The 25,774-nt window shown below is 43.5% G+C and overlaps 1 protein-coding gene across 2 annotated transcripts in view; it reads right to left on the bottom strand.

The window, feature by feature from the left end:
- Window positions 1-25,774, bottom strand: part of PKD1L1 (polycystin 1 like 1, transient receptor potential channel interacting) — a 492,422-nt gene that overhangs the window by 54,263 nt on the left and 412,385 nt on the right. For both annotated transcript variants that reach the window (XM_040432599.1, XM_040432598.1), the window contains exons 59-61: window positions 16,877-17,017; window positions 7,717-7,851; window positions 316-555 (exon numbers count right to left, since the gene is read on the bottom strand). In XM_040432599.1, the coding sequence (XP_040288533.1) occupies window positions 316-555; window positions 7,717-7,851; window positions 16,877-17,017 (516 nt within the window). The remainder of the gene's footprint in view (window positions 1-315; window positions 556-7,716; window positions 7,852-16,876; window positions 17,018-25,774) is intronic.

Genomic DNA, 25,774 nt, shown 5'->3' with positions numbered 1-25,774 from the left:
TTTTATCTACCGGAGTGCCGCTCTTTTTTCTGGATCCATTAATTGGGGCTGTAAGTCTAATCCCCCTGAGACGTGCACCCGCATTCCCTCTCTTGTGCCAGTGCCGCCATTTTTCTTTTTATATATCTATATATATATTATATATATATATATTATATATACATACATACATACTGTATATACTGGGACAAGGGTTAAATACACGTAATTAAAAGGCTCAATATAAAAATATCAGGAAGAGACACAAGACATTGTACAGCAACATATTCATCTTTTTATATTAGTAATATTGTCTTTGTAGAACTTTGTGCTTACCATTCCAGTCCATAAAATGGTAAATGCGATGAAGAGTGCTCCATAAAAACATGTTTTTGAAATGTTGTTATATTTAATTTGATTTTGCAATAGTTTGATATGTTTGGTACCAGGAACTCCTAGTAAATGTATGAAAATAGTCTGGATTGAATTTAGCACACTACAAAACGAATAGCTTTCAGAGGAGAATATGATATATCCTAATGAAGAATAGGCCATGGTGAAGACAATTCCAATGAGCTGCAAAACAAATTTGTAACACGTCAATCACATACAATAATTTAATTACACAATCAGATAGTCAAAAGGTTACTTTCACATCATTTTGCATAAGTCTATAGTACACATTGATTATCTTATGAGATAAAAATGCTTTGTTCTAGAGTGAGCGGCACATTTATTAACACTGGCGTTTTAGACGCCGGTCTTAATAAAGCCCTAAACTGGCGGTGGTTCCACCAAAGTTATGAAGAGGCACCGGCCTCTTCATAACTTCAGCTGAGCCTCCGTCAGTTTTAAATGTGAGACAGCTTCCTAGCCGTCTTACATTTAGACCTTTTTCTACACCTAAAACAGGCGTAGAAAATATTAAATGGCATGAGCAGGGAGAAATCGCAGATTGTGGCGTAACAGCTAGTTCTGCGCAGTCTGTGCCTGAAATACACCTAATTTAGGGTACTTTCACACTAGCGTTAAAGTTTTCCGGTAATGAGTTCGTCATAGGGGCTCAGTACCGGAAAAAACGCATCCGTTTTATCCCAATGCATTCTGAATGGAAAGCAATCCGTTCAGTATGCATCAGGATGTCTTCAGTTCAGTCCCTTTTACGGTATTTTCTCCGGCCAAAATTCCGGAACACTTTCCATTGAAATGTATTAATTCCGGATCCGGTACAAAGTGTTCGGGAATAACGGATCCAATTTCCCAGTCTGCGCATGCGCAGACCTTTAAATCTGTGAAAAAAATAAATACCCGATCCGTTTTTCCGGATGATACTGGAGAGATGGATCCGGCATTGCAATGCATTTGTCAGACTGATCCGAACTGCCTGCCGGATTCTTTTAACACTAGTGTGAAAGTACCCTTAGGTGTATTTCAGAATGATAAATGACCCTGTAACTTTCTCTCTGAAATTTGTGAGAAACCCCTTTGATAAACACAACATAACTGCTTGCTCCCTGAAAGAACAGACTAAGGCTGGTTTCACATGGGCGTTGCGGGAAAAGGTGCGGGTGCGTTGCGGGAACATGCACGATTTTTCCACGCGAGTGCAAAACATTGTAATGCGTTTTGCACTCGCGTGAGAAAAATCGCGCATGTTTGGTACCCAAACCCGAACTTTTTCACAGAAGTTCGGGCTTGGGATCGGTGTTCTGTAGATTGTATTATTTTCCCTCATAACATGGTTATAAGGGAAAATAATAGCATTCTGAATACAGAATGCTAAGTAAAATAGGGCTGGAGGGGTTAAAAAAAAAATAGGACCTTTGATGATGTCACTGGGTTCATCACATGATGGATCATGTGATGAGCGTAGTGACGTCATCAAAGGTCCTATTGCTCACAGTTAAAGACAGAAGAGATGCCGGCTGCGCGAACAAGTGGATTAAGGTGAGTTAAAAAAAAATTATTATTTTTTTAACCCCTCCAGCCCTATTTTACTTAGCATTCTGTATTCAGAATGCTATTATTTTCCCTTATAACCATGTTATAAGGGGAAATAATAATGATCGAGTCCCCATCCCGATCGTCACCTAGCAACTGTGCGTGAAAATCGAACCGCATCCGCACTTGCTTTTCCCGCAACCCTATTTACTTCTATGGGGCCTGCGTTGCGTGAAAAACGCAGAATATAGAACATGCTGCGATTTTCACGCAACGCACAAGTGATGCGTGAAAATCACTGCTCGTGTGCACAGCCCTATAGAAATGAATGGGTCATGATTCAGTGCGGGCAATGCGTTCAACTCACGCATCGCATCCGCACAGAATACTCGCCCGTGTGAAAGGGGCCTAAATCATCCCCTAGAAGTCAATGGATGGCGAGTAGGAGGGAGGGCAGTGAGCAGCACAGTGAAAAAGACAAGCAAAGTTATGACTCTAATAGTAAGCCTTATAGCTCACCCAAGTGCTTTATTCACATCTATACTGCACAGTATTTCTATATAAATTAATAACTTATATGTTGCTTATGAGTCATTTGAAGTGACCGGAAGCAGAATCTGCAGCTGCTAGCTTCCAGCCACCAGCTATGGGGCAACTAATAATGGAAAAGTCATATTATGGTCAGTTGTAGTGCTATCACTCATGTCTACACATATCACAGCCCTTTCTGAAATGACAGGTACAGTTTAAGGTTAATGCTTTTCAATTTTTGAGACCAAAATAAATAGAAAATATTTATTTCCTTCTACTTATATAGCACTAACACATTCCACAGCACTGCAAAAATAATGTTTACATCAGTCCCTGAATAATCAGTTTTTATAGGAGAATTGTGAATGCATTAAAGGGGTTGTCTCATTTCGCTATTCCTAAGGCGATATGAGACAGTCCTGACCACCTGCTGGCTGGGAAACAGCAGAGCGCTCTGGCACTCTGCTGTTTCAGTACCTCTCATTGCCGTGTATGAGAGCTATGGAAACCGCGTAGCACAGCCAGCTATGCAGTTTCCCAAACTCAGAAAAAACATTGCTTGTAGTGCTTTGCTGTTTCTGTAGCTCTCGACAGAAATGAGAGGTACTGAAACAGCACAGTGCCAGAGCGCTCCGCCTTTTTCCTGGCTGGGTGTCATGGTCCCTCCAGTGACAGAGGTTAGAAGACCTGAAAGACTGGCTGTACGATAGGGCATCTGACAGCCTATCTGTTTTTACTTGTTGCAGTGTTGTTGTTGGTAATGACCACACCTCTTGTCTCAGGTGTAGCTTGTGGTCATTGCTGCTCCTCTATTTAGTCTGGACCCACACTTCCTACCATGCAGTTGATATTCTCTGCCTGGAGTTGGAAGAGCTGGTGTGTGGTCCTCATCCGAGTTCCTGCTCATCCATTTTCTATTGAAGATAAGTGTACTTCTCTTGGTATTTTGTTGCTCCCATTTGCTCGTTGTTTACTAGGCCTCAAGGAGACGCTGGTTTGTTCATCTGGGAAGGAAGTCTCAGACCCTGTCACTAATCCTAGGGATTTTCAGGGTTACTAGGGCCTAGGTTTACGGTGTATGAATACTCCCACCTTCAGGGTCTATTCATACTGATAGGAGTCAGGGATAGGTTTAGGGTTCCCTTAGGTTGTCACCATTTCCCTTTCCCTAGCCTTGAGGCCTAGTTCCTGGTCATTTTTCTTCTGTTGTCATTCTGGTGTTCCTCCCCTCCCCTACACTGTGACACTGGGAGATGGTTGGGACTGTGTCTCATCTCACATTAATAATGCCGAGATGAGACAACCCCTTTAAGGGTAATAAATCAGAATCAGTAAAATATTCAAATTTTTTGTCTATACATGCAGATTATGAAATGGCGTCCAGAGGTGAAGATATGCTTTAAAAAACAGTAGGTGGAAGCTAAAGCACACAAACTAAGATACATGGCCTCTATGCTGAACAGTTACATTTAATTATTCTCTATTCCTTTATTTTAAACTATTTAAAGTGATCTATAATTCATTTTTGTAGTGTACTTTATTTATTTTACTGTTTTAATTACAAAATAGGCACTCAGGGGTGTCTATAGTGCTTGGAATAAGTGCACCTGTACACTGCTGACATGTATGCAGTGTACAGGTGTACGGATTAAAAAGTACTGCATGCATAGGGGCGGCAACAAACTCAATACTGGTAGAAGCATACATCACCGCTCCTGCCTGTGCCTAATCCACTCATCTTAAGCCTATACATTGGTATAGGAGACCCTGCACTGATGTGCTATGTCAGACTTTAGCTGAGCGGCGGTGGTTTTAGGCTGGACAGCTAAAGTCTGACATAGCACAATGTTCAGGGTTTTAGGATGGAATACTTATTTAGGCCTCATTCACACAACCATTGCCTGGCTTTGCCCGTATTGTGACCTACGAACAGCGGGTCCACGATATATGGGCACCGCCACGGATGCAAACCATTTACTTTAATGGATGCGGACCATTCACTACAGAGTGCTTCTGTGGGGTTTCTCTCTGTGCCTCTGCACCACAAAAAAAATAGAACTTGTTCTATTTTTTTTGCTGTACAGATGGATCACAGACTGATTCAAGTTGAATGGGTCTGGATCCATCTGCGGCAGCCGCACCGATGTTGCCTGTGCATTGGGGACTGCAAATTGCAGTCCCCAATGCACGGAACAGCCAAGCAACGGCCATGTATATGAGACCTTATCTGTATGTAACATTTCAGGGTACAAATGGAAAATTTGCTTTCTATCACCTCTTTAAATGAATGAAAGACAAGTTTTCCTGATAAAGTGCATCCGCCAAAATGCGAATCGGATGCAAACGAAAAATACGTTCATGTGCATGAGCCTTTATACTGCTTCAAAGCCAATCCCATTTGCTTGAGTAACAGTTGTAGTAGGACATCACCACAGCCACCAGTCATAGCAGAGGGAAAAGTCTGTGAAGCAGGAAGAAGAGAACACTTGAAGACCCATCTCCTGGGCACTTGCTGGAGCAAAATCTCCCTGATCTGATAGATGAGGACATTAGAGATCCTAATGAGTCACTAGTGTCACTTAACTAATAAATATATCACAGAGCACCTTCACCAGTGTAAAACGTAACCTTTAATAATATTCATAAAAATTTCCCAATATTGTGATTCAAGATTCTTGCAGCTAGGGAATAAAGGGGGCTATTGATACAGAAAGGGAAAATAACTCACCCTAATCACTGCCCCTATACACTATAAGCCCTGCCTATAAAACAGAATGGCTGGCCCGATAGGGGCGATCCCATGTCAGGAACCTCATGAAAACCCCAGATAGCCCTGACAAGGGATAGATACCACCACCAGATAGATATAACAAAGAAATATGTCAATACATCAATGGCCTTGATAATTCATGTCAATAGTCCCAATTCCTTTAACAACTCATATAATCACTTATAGATGATAATATATCCCAAATGAAATCCACAACCAAAAAGAATATAGTAAACAAGCTCAACAGTAATTAATTTCTCCAGAATTAGGGTCCATTCACATTCACATTAGGTCCATTCACCGGCATTCTTATAGAAAATGCCTTTTCTTGTCCGCAATTGCGGACAAGAATAGGACATGTTCAATTTTTTTCGGGATCGGAATTGCGGACCCGGAAGTGCGGATCCGCAATTCCGGATCCGGGCAGCACATCGTGCTGCCCCACAGAAAAGAATGGGTCTGCAAAATGCGGAACAAAATTGCGGACGTGTGAATGGACCCTAAAGGAAAGAATCAGATATAATAATCAAAATGATGTCATGTGTCCCAAACACTAAGACGTGTCCCAGACACAGGCACATGACCCGACGCGTTTCCCTGCACCATTTCAGGTGTCAGTTCCCAAGGGGACTCAATTTGTACCCACACAATAGTTGGTTATATGATAATACCAATGAGCAAAGAGGGAAGGCTCAATTTCTACCTTCACAGTGATTAATTGAATGATTTTCACAATGAACCCAAAAAACGAAATGTATGATAAGTTCAGAATAGCTTGCTAATAAGTATAAAGAGCACAGCAGAAAACAATAAAAACCACTAAAAGTAGGTCTGTTATATAAGGCACAACGGGGTCCTTAGCCTGGAATAATGATACAATCTTATCAGGCTAGGGATTGAATCAGCACATATTTGGCTTCACAGTATACCTAGGCATGCCTATAGATAATATGATACAATGATAACAATTGCCCAATGTCCCATGAACAATGGCGGATTATATTAGGGGCATTCGAATGCCCACATACTGTGGCGGGACACGGGAGCACATAGTTACCAGCCCCGACGCCAATCACTACCATAGGCTTCAGGCCTAGTAGGCCTATGTGGTAATAAAAGCCCGGCGCTGACGTGCGTGATGACGTCATCACGCACCTGTGACGGCACAGGGCTTTGATTTATGCGCGCCTGCCTCATCATCCTGGACAGGTAAGTATTAGGCTTTAGTTTTTTGTTATTGTTTTTTTTTTGTGTGTGCGCCAACTTTGGGGGGCAAAGGAGGTCATATTACTGCAGGGACATGGGGGAAAATGATATCATGGGGGAAAATTACTTAATGGGGCAGTGTGGGAGCAAATTACTTAAGGGGGGCAGTGTGGGGGCAAATTACTTAAGGGGGGGCAGAGTTATTAGATGGTGGGGGTCCGACTCCTGGCACCCCCTCCAATCAGCTGTTTGAGGAGACTGCAATGTTCCAGTGAGCGCTGAAACCTCTTTTCTCCTTACCAAGCACAGCGCTGTCCATTTGATAGCACTGTGGTTGGTATTGCAGCTCAGCCCCAATTACTCAGATGGGATTGAGCTGCACCTAGGCCACGTCAATGATGGATGTGATGTCATATGGCCTAGGAAGAGACTGTAGTGCTCATTAAACTAAAATAGAGGGAGTGGCCCAAGTTGGGTAGACAGCCCCGGGTCTGTCATGCAGTTAATCCTCCCCTGCCCATGAAAAAGTGTACTTGCATGCACTAACATGCCTCAGCAAGATGTGCCAAGCAGATGTTTGTGCCGACTCTAATGTCACCAGGGTCACGCACCCATTCATTGGTGGTTCAGTGGTGGCCAGGTGATGGAGAGTTTGGTGCCTATCCAGCAAAATCTGGCTAAATAAGGATGACTTCACACGTGGCAGATTTTGTTACAGAAAACTTTATGCAACAGAAAATCAGTTTTATTCATCTGAATTCAGTTGCATAAAATTTCTGCAACAAAATCCGCCATGCATGAAAGCACCCTAAAAGTTCATATTCTCACCACTCTGGGTTAGAAAAGCTCTCCAAAAGACACGTTTGTACTGCTCTCCTCAGCATCTACTGTACCTAGAGATATCGGCAGATAAGCATGGTCAGAAATGCTGACAGATTCCTTTTAGCACCCCTTTGGTGCTAAATATCTGGACCATTCTGTGAAAACTGAGACACTGTCAATGTATGTGTTACCACACGTGGTAAGTTTAGTTAACTTATCTATATATGTACATACAGTAGCTGCTTACATCTAATAGCAGATATAGAAGTAAAGGAGAAACAAAGAGTGCACATTAAAATATGATCAAAATATGTTACATCTATAATGAGACATGATTATTTAATACCATTCATGCCAGTTAGGAAGTTTATGGCCAACATACAAAACCCACATGGCCAACATAAAAAAACATTTTAATTATTCAGATTTCATTATAAAAACACATGGCGTTACATAAAAATACCCACCACTATGAATACTGATCTGGCGCAAGAATGCTGAAATACTGCCACACAAGGAGACATCATTTTGTAAAAACGGAGAAGTTTTGTAAATTTAAGTATCATTAAGAATAAAATGGTCCCATGCAAACATCGAGTCCACTAAAACAGAAGAAAACAAATGAATGTTTACAAATTTGCTAATAGTAATAATTTAGTTGAAGTTTCAATTTAATATGTAGCAACAATTTGTTATTCCCCTAAGATTTTCTTGAGTGATGTTTATCTCGATTCAAAAAGAAAAGAATGTTTTAGCTGTAGCTGAATATAAAATAAACATGATATTTATGTAGTCCAGGTCGTTACAGACGCGGCGAAACCAAACATAAGGGGAAATATTATTTTTTGCTATTTTTTCATTGAAAAGCGTATTTTCAATTGAAAAAGACAGCATTTTGATTGCTTTTGAAATACAATGCACTATCCCTATATAGTACATTGCATTTTAATGTCAGTGCCAGTGCTATACTGACATTGACCAGCAGGCTGCACCAGAGAGGCACAGCCTGCTGGAAACTACTCAAGGCAGGCTTGGGGCCTACATCAGACCCCAGCCAGCTTTTACACGCATCGGCACCCCATGATCGCATTTTCGGGGTGCCGATGGGAGACAGAGGGAGTCCGCTTCCTCTGTCAGCGCTTTACATGCAGCCGGCACCATTGCTCGCGGTATGTAAAGCATTAAACAGCCTGGATCATCACTCCTGCTGGTCCGGGCTGTTAGAGCGGTTAGTCCCCCATGCAGCGCTTAGACTGGGCCATCATTAAAAAGCAGCGGCCAAGCTGAAGGCCCCTTAATGACAGCCGTAAAAAGGCATATGGGTGGTCACTAAGGGGCCTTAAAAAATAAATACAATACAATACACAGGCGTGGAGGACTGGAGCTGCCACAGAGGAAAACCGTGAGGGAGAACCTGGTAAGAGTACCTTCATTTTTTTTTATTTTAAAAAGTGTACAAAAGTTGTATGAAGCACATTCTGAGGCTGCTCTATATGCAGCTGGTGCCAGCTGTGTAATACAGCTGACACCCACCAAAATAACTAGAATTAGTGATAACTCAGATCATGGGAAATTAAACCCTGAAATGCCATAATCAATAGCGATCATGGTATGTTAGGGAGGTGGCTCCCTCTGACCTGTGATCGAAACCCTCATGGTAAAACTGCAAGGTGCCGATCAGTTGCTACGGCAGCCTGGGGCCTTTGTGAAGGCTCCCAAACCTCCCACAATTTAAGGGGTTCTCTGTTAATTAAGAAAATAAAATTACTGAAAATACTTAAATATTATTTCATTAGTTATAATGGCTAGTTTTTTCTAGGGAGCAATCATAGTGAGAAATAAAATGGCCGCCATCTTAGTACACACAAAATCTGTCCTAATCACACATGATGACTTGTTACTTCAGACAACTGATCTAAAGAGCTGCCTCATCCTCCTCTCTGCTCTGCTTGTCAGGGATTATGATTGGGATTTGAAAAGAAAGACTTGCAGGCTTGTATTGGCTGATGCAGGTAATTTTTTGGGAATATCTCAGAAAACGGTACGTCCTAGAGAGTTTACACCTGATGTACCTGTGTGCCAAGTTTGGTGAAGATCGGTTCAGTCGTTTGGTCGCACATAAAGAACAGACAGACAGAAACTGATATATATATATATATATATATATGAGACTAGCAGAAGGACACGGGTATATTTCATCTATTTCATTTCATGTTTCCGTGTGTTGTAAAAAGATATCAACAGTATCCCCCATAACAGTGACATCTACAGTACCCGCCCCTTTAACAATGTCCTCTGCAGTGCCCACCGCTTTAACAGTGATCTCCCCAGTGCCTGCCCCTTTAACATTGACCTCCACAGTGGCCGCCCTTTTAACATTAACCTCCAGAGTGCCCGTACCTTTAACAGTGCCCGCATCTTTAACAGTGACCTGCACAGTGTCTGCCCCTTTAACAGTGACCTCCACAGTGTCCGCCCCATTAACAGTGCCCTCCTCTTTAACGGTAAGTCCTAGAGAGCTGAGACCCGGTCTAAGACCTTCCCGGACACCTGATGTACCTGTGTGCCAAATTTGGTGAAGATCGGTCAAGTTATTTGGTAGCGCATAAAGAACGTCCAGACCGACAGACAGACAGACAGAAACTCATATATATATATATATATATATATATATATATACACACATACATACACACTAGCAGAAGGACCCGGCTTCGCACGGGTATATTTCATCTATTTCATTTTATGTTTCCGTGTGTCGTAAAAAAATATCAACAGTTTCCCTAATAACAGTGACCTCTACAGTGCCCGCCCCTTTAACTGTGACTTTCACACAGTGACCGCCCCTTCAACTGTGGCTTTCACAGTGACCGCCCCTTTAACTGTGACTTTCACAGTGACCGCCCCTTTAACTGTGACTTTCACAGTGACCGCCCCTTTAACTGTGACTTTCACAGTGACCGCCCCTTTAAGTGTGACTTTCACAGTGACCGCCCCTTTAACTGTGACTTTCACAGTGACCGCCCCTTTAACTGTGACTTTCACAGTGACCGCCCCTTTAACTGTGACTTTCACAGTGACCGCCCCTTTAACTGTGACTTTCACAGTGACCGCCCCTTTAACTGTGACTTTCACAGTGACCGCCCCTTTAACTGTGACCGCCCCTTTAACCGTGACTTTCACAGTGACCGCCCCTTTAACTTTGACTTTCACTGTGACCGCCCCTTTAACTGTGACTTTCACTGTGACCTAGGGCTGCAGTAAACGATTATTTTAGTAATCGAGTATTCTATCGATTATTTTTTTACGATTAATCAAGTAATCTAATAAGAAAAAAATAATTAATAGACTGTTTTCCTTTATAAAAACTCATCAGACCCCCTGCCATTAGTCCCCAACACCCTTCGTTCCCCACTGTGCGATCAGCCCAAGTGCATCAGTTCCCCCCAGTGCGATCAGCTCCACTATCCCCCAGTGCCATCAGGTCCGTTCCCCCAGTGCCATCAGGTCCGTTCCCCCAGTGCCATCAGCTCTCTCCCAACAAGTGTCATCAGCTCTCCTTCACCCCAGTGCCATCAGCTCTCCCCCACCCCAGTGCCATCAGCTCTCCCCCACCCCAGTGCCATCAGCTCTCCTTCACCCCAGTGCCATCAGCTCTCCTTCACCCCAGTGCCATCAGCTCTCCTTCACCCCCGTGCCATCAGCTCTCCCCCACCCCAGTGCCATCAGCTCTTTCCCACCCCAGTGCCATCAGCTCTCCCCCACCCCAGTGCCATCAGCTCTCCCCCACCCCAGTGCCATCAGCTCTCCCCACCCCAGAGCAATCAGTTCTGCTCCCCCAGTGCCATTATCTCTCCCCCTTGTGCCATCAGCTTTGCCCCCTTGTGCCATCAGCTCTGCCCCTTGTGCCATCACTCCCCTCCCTTGTGCCATCAGCTTTACTCCCCCAGTGCCATCATCTCTCACCCCTTGTGCCATCATCATTAACCCCCTTGTGACATCATTAACCCCCTTGTGCCATCAGCTCTCCCCCCCATTGTGCCATCATCTGTCCCCCCTTGTGCCATCAGCTTTACTCCCCCCTTGTGCCATCATCTCTCCCCCTTGTGCCATCAGCTCTCCCGCCACTGTGTCATCAGCTCTCCCCCATTGTGCCATCAGCTCTCCCCCCATTGTGCCATCAGCTCTCCCCCCATTGTGCCATCAGCTCTCCCCCCATTGTGCCATCAGCTCTCCCCCCCATTGTGCCATCAGCTCTCCCCCCATTGTGCCATCAGCTCTCCCCCCCATTGTGCCATCAGCTCTGCTGCCATGCTCCTCCTTACACCCGGATTGCACAGTGTCATTGGTTACTATGACGCTGTGCACACCAGGCACCCGGCCTTAGTCATGCCCCCACCCCCTCGGTTTCACTAACTTACCTTTCCAGCAGGGGCGCTGCGGACACACCATCGTTCCGCGTTGCTCTGCGTCTGACGTCACACAGTGCGTCAGGTCACGGCGCGTGTACGTCAGGAGGTCAGAGCAGCGCGGGACAATGGACGTGCTGTGAAGTGTCCGGAGGTCCCCTGCTGGAAAGGTGAGTATTCCAAGCGCAGCGGGAGACCACGGAGCGGGAGTAATAGCAAGCGCTTCACTCCCGCTCCGTGGTCACATGACACAAACGAATCTTCGATGCAAAAAATTTGCATCGAGGATTTTTTTGTGTCGAATTACTCGATTTAATCGAGCAATGGTTTCAGCCCTACTGTGACCGCCCCTTTAACTGTGACTTTCACAGTGACCGCCCCTTTAACTGTGACTTTCACAGTGACCGCTCCTTTAACTGTGACTTTCACAGTGACCGCCCCTTTAACTGTGACCGCCCCTTTAACTGTGACTTTCACTGTGACCGCCCCTTTAACTGTGACTTTCACTGTGACCGCCCCTTTAACTGTGGCTTTCACTGTGACCGCCCCTTTAACTGTGGCTTTCACTGTGACCGCCCCTTTAACTGTGACTTTCACTGTGACCGCCCCTTTAAGCAGTAAAGAAATATGGCTGGGTTGTTATGGAAACCTGGAGTAAAACTGTGTTTATGGCAGTTGGGCTTTGAAGAGAAAGAATTGCAGGCTTGTATTTGGGGGGGTAATTTTTTGGGAATATCTCAGTAAGGCTCCATTCACACGTCCGCAAAATGGGTCCGCATCCTTTCCGCAATTTTGCGGAATGGGTGCGGACCCATTCATTCTCTATGGGGACGGAATGGATGCGGACAGCACACAGTGTGCTGTCTGCAGCCGCAATTGCGGAGCGCGGCCCCGATTTTGGGTCCGCAGCTCCGCAAAAAGAGAGCATGTCCTATTCTTGTCCGCAGCTTGCGGACAAGAATAGGCATTTCTATGGGGGTGACTGGTTGGTGTGTTGCGGACCCGCAATTTGCGGGTCTGCAACACACCACGGACGTGTGAATGCAGCCTTACGGTACATCCTAGAGAGCTGAGACCTGGTATAAAACCTTCCCGGACACCTGATGTACCTGTGTGCCAAATTTGGTGAAGATCGGTCCAGTCGTTTGGTCGCGCATAAAGAACGTCTAGACAGAAACTCATTTATATATATATATATATATATATATATATATATATGATAGCTATAGATTATATATATATATATATTAGAGAAAAAGCAATATTAAGTATTTTCATTTTCTTAATTTCCAGAGAACCCTTTTAACCCCTTAAGGACCCTGCCATATTTCAACTTAAGGACCAGGCAATTTTTTGCAAATCTGACACTTTATGTGGTAATAACTTTAAAACGCTTTTACTTATCTAGGCCATTCTGAGATTGTTTTCTCGTCACATATTGTACTTCATGACAGTGGTAAAATTGAGTCAAAATTTTTTATTTATAAAAAAATATAAAATGTACCAATTTTTTTTTTAAATTAGCAAATTTCAATTTCTCTACTTTTATAATAGATAGTAATACCTCCAAAAATAGTTATTACTTTACATTTTCCATATGTCTACTACATGTCTGGATCATTTTGTGAATGCCATTTTATTTTTTGGGGACGTTATTAAGCTTAGAAGTTTAGAAGCAAATCTTGAAATTTTTCAGAAAATTTCCAATACCCACTTTTTAAGGACCAGTTCTAAAGTAACTTTGTGAGGCTTACATAATAGAAACCACCCAAAAATGACCCCATTTTAGAAACTACACCCCTCAAGGTATTCAAAACTGATTTTACAAACTTTGTTAACCCTTTAGGTGTTCCACAAGAATTAATGGAAAATGGAGATGAAATTACAGAATTTGACTTTTTTGGCAGATGTTCCATTTTAATCATTTTTTTTTGCCACTAACAAAGCAAGGGTTAACAGCCAAAAAAACTCAATATTTATTGCCCTGATTCTGTAGTTTACAGAAACACCCTATATGTGGTCGTAAACTGCTGTACGGGCACACGGCATTGCACAGAAGGAAAGGAACGCCATGTGGTTTTTGGAAAGCAGATTTCACTGGGATAATTTTAAGCTGCCATGTCACATTTGAAGACCCCCTGATGCACCCCTACAGTAGAAACTCCAAAAAAGTGACCCGATTTTAGAAATTACACCCCTCAAGGTATACAAAACAGATTTTACAAACTTTGTTAACCCTTTAGGTGTTCCACAAGAACTAATGGAAAATAGAGATGAAATTTCAGAATTTCACTTTTTTGGCAGATTTTCCATTTTAAATAATTTTTTCCAGTTACAAAGCAAGGGTCAACAGCCAAACAAGACTCAATATTTATGGCCCTGATTCTGTAATTTACAGAATCACCCCATATGTGGTCGTAAACTGATGTACGGGCACACGGCATTGCGCGGAAGGAAAGGAACACCATATGGTTTTTGGAAGGCAGATTTTGCTGGACTGTTTTTTTGAGTTTTTTTGACACCATGTCCCATTTGAAACCCCCCTAATGCACCCCTAGAGTAGAAACTCCAAAAAAGTGACCCCATTTTGGAGCTACGAGATAAGGTGGCAGTTTTGTTGGTACTATTTTAGGGTACATATGATTTTTGGTTGCTCTATATTACACTTTTTGTGAGGCAAGGTAACAAGAAATAGCCGTTTTGGCACCGTTTAAATTTTTTGGTTATTTACAACATTCATCTGACAGGTTAGATCATGTGCTATTTTTATAGAGCAGGTTGTTACAGACGTGACAATACCAAATATGGTTGTGTGTTTCAGTTTTACATAAAGCATTTTTGAAAAAAAAAGGATTTTTTAGTGTCTGCACATTCTGAAAGCCGTAGTTTTATTTATTTTTTGGGTGGCTGTTTTGTGTAGGGGCTAATTTTTTTCGGGATGAGATGACGGTTTGATTGGTACTATTATAGGGTGCATATTACTTTTTGATTGCTTGCTATTAAACTTTTTGTGATGTAAGGAGAACAGAAAATTGCTTTTTTTTACACCGTTTTTATTTTAATTTTTTTTACGGTATTCACCTGAGTTAGGTCATGTGATATTTTTATAGAGCAGGTTATTACGGATACGGCAATACCTAATATGTCAACTTTTTTTTATTTATGTAAGTTTTACACAAGGATTACATTTTTTAAACAAAAAAAAAATCATGTTTTAGTGTCTCCGTAGTCTGAGAGCCATAGTTTTTTCAGTATTTGGGCGATTGTCTTAGGTAGGGTATGATTTTTGCGGGATGAGATGACTGATTGGCACTATTTTGGGGTGCATATGACTTTTTGATCGCTTGCTATTACACTTTTTGTGATGTAAGGTGACAAAAAAATGGCTTAGGTGATGTGGTATTTTTATAGAGCAGGTTGTTACGGACGTGGCAATACCTAATACATACACTTTTTTTATTTACTTAAGTTTTACACAATAACAGCATTTTTGAAACAAAAAAAAAAAATGTTTTAGTGTCTCCATATTCTGAGCCATAGTTTTTTTTTTTGGGCGATTGTCTTAGGTAGGGGTAATTTTTTGTGGGATGAGGTGATGGTTAGATTGGTACTATCTTGAGGGTTATACACCTTTTTGACCGCTTGGTGTTGCACATTTAGTGATGCAAGGTGACAAAAAAATTGTTTATTTAGCACAGTTTTTATTTTTTGACGGTGTTCACCTGAGGGGTTAGGTCATGTGATAGTTTTATAGAGCTGGTCGATAGTGACGCGGCGATAACTAATGTGTACTTTTCTTTTTTTCCTTATTTTTCACAATTTTTTTCCCCTTTATTTCGGCAAAAGGATATATTTGATTTTTTTTTACTTGAAACTTTTAATTTTTTGGGGAATACTTCTGTATTGTCATGCATTGGATGTAAGTGTATTACACACTTTAATACACTTACAGTCTTCCTGCCTGTGAAATACATGGGGCTGGATCTCACAGGCAGTCACGGAAGGCAGCCACGATGCCTAAGGAAGGCCTCATCCTGCCTTACATGCCATCAGGTCCCCGTCACAGCAGCACGGGGACCCACTTCTTTCACCCTGCACAGACATCACACGTGCCGCGGTCAGCGCTGACCGCGGCTGTGCAGGGGTTAATGCGCCAACATCGGTGATTTCACCGATGCAACAGCGGTCCGACTATCAGTGACTGCCGGACCCCTGCAGCTGATCAGGTGGGCGCAGCTCCTGCACCCGCCCGATTACCATGACGTACATGTACATGCACTTCTCTGGTCCGTAAGTCACGGCCAGAGATGACATACATGTACGTCATGGGTCCTTAAGGGGTTAATTCCATAAAAGCAAAACCCCAAAACCAATGGCCGAATTATTTTTTTTCGATTTCAGTCCACAAAGATTTTTTCCTTTTACATATTTCAATATAAGATATGGTAAATTAAATGCTGCTTTTAAAAAACACAACTTGTCATGCTAAAAGCAAGCTCTCATACAGCTATGTGAATGGAAAAGTAAAAATAAAAAATAAAAACTTAGTCATCTTGGTGTGCAGAATGGAAACCAGCTCCCAGCTCCATCTACTGTACAATGGACAGAGCTGTGTAGTTCCAGCTATAACTTTTGGTGCCAGAACTACAAGGCAATAGCTGAACGGTGGAGGTGTGGGGTGTTAAACACCTATGATCTGATATTGATGTCCTACCCTGGAACCATGAAATAGCCCTTTAAAAATTAAACCTGAACTTTGATTATTTGATATAAACAACAAGACCAGTTTAAAAAAAAACTAAAAACCCACACACTTTATTCTTAGCCCAAGGCTCCATTCACACGATTGTAAATTTGGTCCGCATCCGATCCGCATTTTTTGCCGATTGGATGCGGACGCATTCATTTCAATGGGTTCGCAAAAAATGCAGACTGCACACTGTGTGCTGTCCACATCTGTATGTCTGTCCACAGTCCCGGACAAAAATAGATATTGTTAAAATAGGTCCGAAAAAAAATGGATGCAACATGGACGTCACACTCATGCCATCCGTATTTTTGCGGATCCATGTTTTGCTTACCGGAAAATACATACAGTCGTGTGAATGCACCTCTAGCAGTACTTTCAAACATATTGGATTTTGCACATTTTGGCAGTAATTTTACCACAATGTGGTTCCTCACAAAAGCAGTCCTATAAACAACAAGAAAAAGATACCTTTTCCACAGCAACAATGAAGCTGACGTCTATGAATACTTTAAAAAATCCTCTTTGAAGATGATCCATTATATCCACGGTAAGCATGAAATGGAAGATTTGGCAGATGTAGTAACACAGACTGAGCACAATTATAGAAGCCTGTAGTTGAAAAAAAAATCAAATATGGCACAATTGCCAAGTTTTACCAGAAAGAATAAAATTGAAATGCAGATATGGACTGATTACTATCTGAAATTATAAATTAAATTACAACAATAAGCAGCTAAATTATGACATCTGATTAGATCACCTTTTGTTTTAGCACTTTGCCATCAGAACAGTTTTAACAGTGCAGTGAAGATGTATTTCATCCTGATGTGTTCTATATTTGCATATTTGTCATTCTTATGCAACATTCGCACATCAGTCTTTGGTCAGTGATTTTATCAGTGATTTTGAGCCAAAACCAGGTGCGGCTCTAAACACAGAACAGATCTGTGTGTAGGCTTTACGCCTGGTTTTGGCTCACAATCACTGATGGAAATCACTGACGTGTGAATGAGGTATTAGGCTGAGTTGACATCACGTTTCTGTGTTACATTTAAAGCATACAAAAAACAAACGTTAAACGGATGCATCGGACGGATGCCATACAGTGGCATCCACTACTATAGAGTTGCATTGCAAACAAAATGTTTTTTGCCGGACACTACAGGATATAAAAATGTGTTGTGCTGCGCTTTTGAATCCTTTTCCCCCCCAAACTATACGTTAAACGGAGGGCGAAAACGTGATGTGAAACCAGCTTTAGGCCTCATGCCGTTGCCCGGCCGTAGTTGTATTGCAGCCCGCAAACAGCGGGTCTGCAATATGTGGGCACCGGCCGTGTGCTCCCCGCATCATGGATGCGGGCCCATTCACTTAAATGGGTCCGCTATCCGGGCCTGCGGTGCGGAACAGCGGCATTGAACCCCATGGAAGCACCACGGAGTGGGTCCGTGGTGTTTCTGTCCGTGCCTCCGCACCGCAAAAAAACATGTTCTATTTTTTTACGGTGCGGATGGATCATGGCAAATTGCAGTCCCCAATGCACGGAACAGCCGCACAATGGCTGTGTGCATGAGACCTTAAGCTTAGTTCACACAAGTGATATGGATTGTGTCAGGATCTGTTCAGGAAAAAAATTATGGTTTTGCATGCAAATTGAATCAGTTTTCTCTGTGATTGCGATCAGTGTTTCATTTTGTTCCGCCTGGATTGCATCTAGATTGGATGCCTTTCTCACACACATGTAGAAACACTGAAGCATAACAATCTACATCTCCTAGCAACCATCAGTGAAAAATGGATTGCATCCGGTCGCCTTCCATTTTCCATGCAAGCCCTATGTGGAGCCAGGGCGTTAGGCCTCTTTCACACCCTGGCCCGGATTTGCTCCGGATGCGTCGCGTGTGCATTGCGAGAAACCTGCGAGAGTGCGCACACAGTTTCGGTCAGTTTTGACTGCGATTGCATTGCGTTGTTCAGTTTTTATCACGTGGGTGTAATGCATTTTGCACGCGTGTGATAAAAAACTGAATGTGGTACCCAGACCCGAACCCGGACTTCAGTGAAGTTCGGGTTATGGATAGGTGTCCTGTAGATCTTATTATTTTCCCTTATAACATGGTTATAAGGGATATTAATAGCATTCTTAATACAGAATGCTTACTAAAATGTGGATTGAGAGGTTAAAATAAATAAATGAATTCATCTTATCCACTTGATCGCGCAGCAGACATCTTCTTTTTTCTTCTTTCAGGACCTGCAAAAGGACCTTTGATGACGTAATCGCGCTCACCACGTGGTGACGTCAGAGCAGGTCCTGCTGAATGAAGATAGAAGATCCTTTTATCTTCATTCAGCAGGACCTGCGCTGACGTCACCGCGCTCACCACGTCATGAGTGTGATTACGTCATCAAAAGGTCCTTTTGCAGGTCCTGAAAGAAGACGATGCCGGCTGCGCGATCAAGTGGATAAGGTGAGTTAATTATATTTATTTTTTTGACCCCTCAATTGACATTTTAGTAAGCATTCTGTATTAAGAATGCTATTATTTTCCCTTATAACCATGTTATAAGGAAAAATAATACAGTGAATTTACTTTAATGGGGTCCGGGGTTGCTCATCCCCATCATCTCCTAGCAACCATGCGTGAATATCGCACAGCATCCGCACTTGCTTGCGGATGCTTGCGATTTTCATGCAGCCCCATTCATTTCTATGGGGCCTGCGTTGCGTGAAAAATTTAGAATATAGAACATGCTGCGATTTTCACGCAACGCACAAGTGATGCATGAAAATCACCGCTCATCTGCACAGCCCTATTGAAGTGAATGGGTAAGGATTCAGTGCTGAATTCTCACCCGTGTGAAAGGGGAAATACAGAACATGCTGCGATTTCTCCTGAACGCACAAGATGATGTGTGAAAAATAACAATGGGTATACCCATTGAAATTAATGGATCAGGATTCATGTGTTTGCTACATGCATTGATTGCATCTGAACGGAAAACTCGCTTGTGTTAAATAGGCCTTTGGGCCCCTTTCACACGAGCGAGTATTCCTCGCGGGTGCAATGCGTGATGCGAACGCATTGCGCCCGCACGGAATCCGGACCCATTCATTTCAATGGGTCTGTGTACATGAGCATTGGTTTTCACGCATCACTTGTGCGTTGCGTGAAAATCGCAGTGAATGGGGCTGCGTGAAAATCGCATCCGCAAGCAAGTACAGATGCAATGCATTTTTCATGGATGGTTGCTAAGAGATGTTGTTTGTAAACATTCAGTTTGTTATCATGCGCGTGCAAAACACATTAAATCGCATTGCACCGGGGGGCGGAGCCTAGCGGCGCATGGAGTAGGACGCACGCCGCAATAGCTCCGGCAAGTATCCTGTATACAATACCCAAAACGGTGGCGATATATCCATAGAAAACCTCAAGGAGCGGGGGACATAGCCAGGAAGCGGTCCGGTGCAGAGAAATATCACTATGCCTGCGAAAAGAGGCAAAACGCCGAGCCGGCAGGACAGAGAGGCACGATCCCAAGATGGCGCTGAGGAGGAGGAATGGCCTGACCTGAGGGCTGTGGTGAGTCAGGGAGCGGCAGCGCGGCTAGAGCGCTTCGCTCACAAGTCACACCAGTCCCCCAGCCATGTATGGGGAGAAGGAGAGGGCACCCTGGCACAAGTGGAGGAAGGCTTAGGGGAGCAAGATGGCCCCTGTAATGATGACCAGCATTCCCCAGTTCAGCATGAGGGGGGGGGGGGGCGAGTTCTAGCATGTGCAGCATTGAAAAGTGTCTGCCAGTGATCAATGCCCCTGAGCCCACCTTGAAAGATGTGATGGCAGCTATTGCTAGCTGTAACGTCACCCTCCAGAATATGAATATTAACATTGGAAGCCTAAAAGCGGACATATCCATTATCCGGCATGACCTGCACAAGGTGGCTGAACGCACCTCAGAAGTAGAGAGGAGGGTCTCGGATCTGGAAGATGGGGGAAGATGAGAGAGAGAGCCGGGCTGCGTCAAAGGATATAGCGGCGCTCTATGCTAAAACTGACGATCTTGAAAACCGCTCTCGCCGCAATAATATTAGGCAGGTGGGCATTCCTGAGAAATCTGAGGGCCCAGAGGCTACTGATTTTATTGAGAAATGGCTTGCGGAAAAATTCCGTGATAGAGGACTCTCTGCACTGTATGCTATTGAACGAGCTCATAGGGTCCCCACCAGGACTTTGCCGCCGTTTTTCCCCGCAGCTGTTGGGAGGTGGAGAGGTGTAAATCTCAAATGTACTTTTATGTATGTATGCATTCTTATGGGACCTGTTACGAGAATACTTAGCTGGAATGTCAGGGGAATGGCGGATGCTACGAAGAGACACGGTCTGTTCCGTTACCTATCTAGATATCAGCCGGCAATAATATGCTTGCAAGAAACGCATATGACCAAACAATCTATAAATGTCATGCAAAAGCCGTGGCTGGGTTATTCGGTGCATTCCGTCTTCTCCTCGCATTCCAGGGGGGTTAGTATCCTAGTTCATAAGAATATCATATTTGAATGCCTCAGGGTATGTGTGGATGAAGAGGGAAGGTTTATAGGAATGCAAGGGATGAGAATGGTGTTAGCGACAATATATATACCCCCACCATTTTCCTCGGTGCCTTTAAGGAAGCTTATGGAGTTTATGGCAGAATTTTCTGAACTTCCAATGTTAATAGTGGGAGATTTTAATAATGTACTTGACAGTTCGCTTGATAGATGCCAGATCACACCTAGCGGTAGTAATACGGGTGAAACCTCGTTTGCAAGAATACTGAGGGAAGTAGGTCTGATGGATGTATGGAGAGAGACCCACCCCCTGGACAGGAAATACTCGTGTTGCTCCTCGACCTATGGCTCCCTGTCGCGTATAGATCTGGGTCTGGTAAATGCTCATATGTTCCCGTTTGTACAGAACTAAGAATATCTCTCTAGGACCCTATCTGACCACTCCTTATTTAGCATCGCCCTTGATATCTCTGTGACAGCCAGGCCGGGGTTAGATACTGGCGACTAAATGCCTTTTGGTTAAAACTGATGGGTGACCCGTCCGATATGCTTCAATCCCTTAGGGAATATTTTTGTATAAATGAAGGGACTGCGTCTCCGTTAGTCGTCTGGGAAGCGATGAAGGCCTTCCTCAGAGGATCCTTTATTAAAACAGTCAGTCGGATTAAATCTAAATCTAGAGAGCTTGATCTGCAGAAACATGATAACATGAAGCTAGCGGAGGAAGCTTTTGTGTTGAATCCTTCTATTATAACAAGCAATACCTTAAAGACTAGGCAGGAGGAGTTGAGGTGTCACCTCTTGGAGGTAGCAGAGAGGAAACGACTGTTTTACAAGCAGCAATTTTTTACTGAAGGTGAGAGTGTAGGCCATATGCTCTCGGTTATCGCAAAAGCGCAGCAAGGGTCACAATGTATATCTGGCCTGTTAGATGCTGGTGGCGTCCTCAGGCGCGATACTGATAACATTTTGAATATACTGAATAATTTTTATTCCTCTCTGTATGCTTCTAAGGTGACATGTTCGGATGAGGAGATTGACGCCTTTTTAGCCACATTAAATCTCCCTAAGCTTTCCAGGGAAGACAGTATGCGGTCAGAGGAACTGATTGAGTTAGAAGAATTGAGGGCGGCACTAGCTGCTATGGCTAACGACAAGGCTCCAGGTTTGGATGGGCTTCCGGCGGAAGTATATAAGTCCTTTGCGGAATTGTTGCTCCCGGAACTTCTGAAGGTATTCAATTATTCCAAGGAGAGGGGGGGTGCTACCTCCGTCTATGCAGGAGGCGGTAATAGTAGTCATTCCTAAGCCGGACAAGGATCACTCTCTCCCTGACTCATATAGACCGATATCGTTACTCTCCACTGATGTTAAGTTGCTTGCAAAGGTCTTGGCCATGCGTCTGTCTAAAGTGATTCTGTCTATCATACACTCTGACCAGACTGGCTTCATGCCTCAGAAATCAACGTCAATTAATATTAGAAGAGTGTTTGCCAGTATTCAACTTCCAGCTGATAATGTTGGAGATAGAGCTATCCTTTCTAGATAGAGCTAGGCCTTTGACAGCATTGAGTGGCGATTCCTGTGGAGAGTTATGGCGTATATGGGATTTGGAGATGAGTATATATCCTGGGTCCGGGTGCTATACTCTAAACCCAAAGCATGTGTCAGGGCGAATGGAGGGGTGTCCCCCAAGTTCTGTCTGGGCCGGGGTACTAGACAGGGGTGCCCGCTGTCGCCTCTGCTATTTGCAGTTGCGATTGAGCCATTAGCTGCAGCGATTCGTAAGTCAACGGACATTCGGGGGTTCCAATATGGGACAGTTAATAATAAAGTGGCGATGTATGCAGATGACACTTTGCTTTTTCTGGGGGATACTGGTCCATCTTTGGAAGCGGCTATGAAAATCATTGATTGCTTCAGGGACCTGTCGGGTCTGACTATTAACTGGAGTAAGTCGGCGATTATGCTGCTTGACGGGCTAGTGCAATCGCAGACAGTGCGAGACAGAAGTATTCCATGTGTAGCGACCTTTAAGTATTTGGGTATCCATATATCCCCGAGAATCCGAGACTTTGGGCGCCTTAACTTTGACCCGCTGGTTATTAAATTTCGTAATAAAACTAAGGCATGGTGTAAACTATACCTGTCGGTGGCGGGAAGAGCTAATCTCATTAAAATGGTGTTGATGCCTCAGCTACTCTATGTTCTACATAACTCCCCGGTCTGGCTGTCAAAGTCCAAATTTGTTCCAATCAATGCTACTTTCAGGGAGCTCATATGGCGGAAGGGGCAACCGAGAATTAGGCTTGAAACGTTGCAATATCCTAAAACAGAAGGGGGCCTTGCAGTGCCAAACCCCTGGGTGTACTTCCTGGCTGCACAATGCCAACATTTTAAAGGGTGGATAGAACTGGAGTAGAGTGAGATGTCGTGTCAGTTGTTTAAACATTGCTTGTCCGCTAATGACCTACTGCTGATCCTTGAGACTAAGGGGGCTGGGAAGAGTGGTCCGATGGGTGATTTGCGATACTTGATGCAGTTCGTGTGGAATAAGGTCAAGCTCCTGAGGGGGGTTATCGGCAATACGGAATACACTCCACTGTGGGACAATCCCGTGCTGCCGGAATTCCTCTCCCTGTCTGAGTTTGGGGCATGGAAAAGAAAGGGTATTCTGAGGTTGGGCCACCTTTTGGAGGAAAAGAAATTCATGTCATTTACCAGATTTCAGGAGAAGTATGAATTGCCTAGAACTCACTTTTATAAGTACCTTCAGGTGAGACACGCATACAACTCCACATTTAAAGGTACGACTGAGGTGGCAGGGAGAGATGCTGCATTGCACCAGATCCTGTCCAGGAGGGCGAGGAGAGGTATGATATCCTGTATATATAAGCTGTTGCTTGATAAGTTTCTAATGTCACATCCGCTTGCGGCTAAAAGTAAATGGGAGAAAGATGTGGGCGAATTAACTGATGACCAATGGTCTGACATACTGGAGGCGATACCTCTCTCTTCCTTGAGTGAAGGACGTAAACTCTCGCAGCTGTTTATTGTCCATAGAGTCTACAAAACACCGTTTTTTTTGGTTCCGTATAGGGTTTAGACCCACGGATGAATGTCCAAGATGCTCTGTGGTTTCTGCAGATTTGTTGCATATGATGTGGACGTGTGAGAGGTTAGGGAGATACTGGGAGTTGGTACTTCAGACAATACAGGACGTTTACAAGGTACGAATACCCTCTGACCCTAAAGTGTGTGTGTTAGGATATGTCTCTGAATTGGCCATCGGTCAGGTGCATAAAATAGCTATAGGTAGAATGTTATATGTTGCTAGAAAGTTAATCGCCCTACATTGGATACAGACAGCACCGCCAACCCTAGGCGAATTCCTAAGTGTGGTTGACACGATGCTGAGTTATGAACGGATGGTGTACCAGAAGCGAGGATGCCCAGCGAAATTTGAAAAATTGTGGGATCCATGGCTGTCGTTTCGACGTCTGAATAGAAATGTTTAACAATGTGCCTTTGTATTTTGCAGGTTAGGGTGGGGTGGGGTGGGATGGGAGGGGTGGGGGGGTTGGATTGAAACTTGATTACTACACATAGTTTGGTAACCTTTTTGTTATTAGCCTTATGGACAGTATGTCTCTATGTCATCCTTGTACGTAATGTGTTAAAACGTGTATTTACACTGTAAAATGTTCAATAGAAATGATCTGATTTAAAGATCTTCTATCTTCATTCAGGAGGACCTGCGCTGACGTCACCGCACTCACCACGTGGTGAGCGTGATTACGTCATCAAAGGTCCTTTTGCAGGTCCCGAAAGAAGACTATGCCGGCTGCGCGATCAAGTGGATAAGGTGAGTTCATTTATTTATTTATTTTAACCCCTCAATCCACATTTTAGTTAGCATTCCGTATTAAGAACGCTATTATTTTCCCTTATAACCATGTTATAAGGGAAAATAATAAGATCTACAGGACATCTACCCCAAACCCGAACTTCAGTGAAGTCCGGGTTCGGGTCTGGGTACCACATTCAGTTTTTTATCACGCGCGTGCAAAACGCATTGCACCCACGTGATAAAAACTGAACAACGCAATTGCAGTCAAAACTGACCGAAATTGCATGCGCACTCGCACGGGTTTCCCACAATGCACTCGCGACGCATCCGGAGCAAATCCGAGACGCCCGTGTGAAAGAGTTGTTAGGCCTCTTTCACACGAGCGTGACGGATTAGGTCCGGATGCGTTCAGGGTGCATTCAGTAAACTCGCACCATTTTGCAAGCAAAGTTCAGTCAGTTTTGTCTGCAATTGCGTTCAGTTGTTCAGTTTTTTCCACACGGGTGCAATGCATTTTGATGCGTTTTTCACGCTCGTGATAAAAAACTGATGGTTTACAAACAATAAATAGGTTTGCTAAATCAATAAATAATGTATGTTGAAATGTTCATTATTTCTTTCCCTACACATTTAACAAAAAAAAGACAGTAACACTTTAACCCTTAACAAAGTGCGCTGAGATCCTTACATTTGCCCATTTTTTTCTGCTTCCAACAAATCACTTTCAAAAACTGACTGTTCACTTGCTTGCTGCCTATTTTATCCTACCCTTGACAAGAGATAATCAATTTAAAAGCAATGCATACACAAATTGTGCTTGAGAGTCATATCGATCATGGACAGAAAAGCAGAAAACATCATCATTCTACCTCCCCCAGTTTTATTCTTGGTGTAAAGTTGTTAGCTTTGTGCCAGATTTAAAGCGGTTGTGCAGGCCATTTATATTGATGACCTATCGTCAGGATAG

Source organism: Bufo bufo, chromosome 5, assembly GCF_905171765.1.
Source record: "Bufo bufo chromosome 5, aBufBuf1.1, whole genome shotgun sequence".
In the NCBI taxonomy this organism is placed as follows: domain Eukaryota; kingdom Metazoa; phylum Chordata; class Amphibia; order Anura; family Bufonidae; genus Bufo; species Bufo bufo.
Note: the sequence above shows the minus strand (reverse complement) of the source record. Positions and strands in the feature narration are given on the sequence as shown.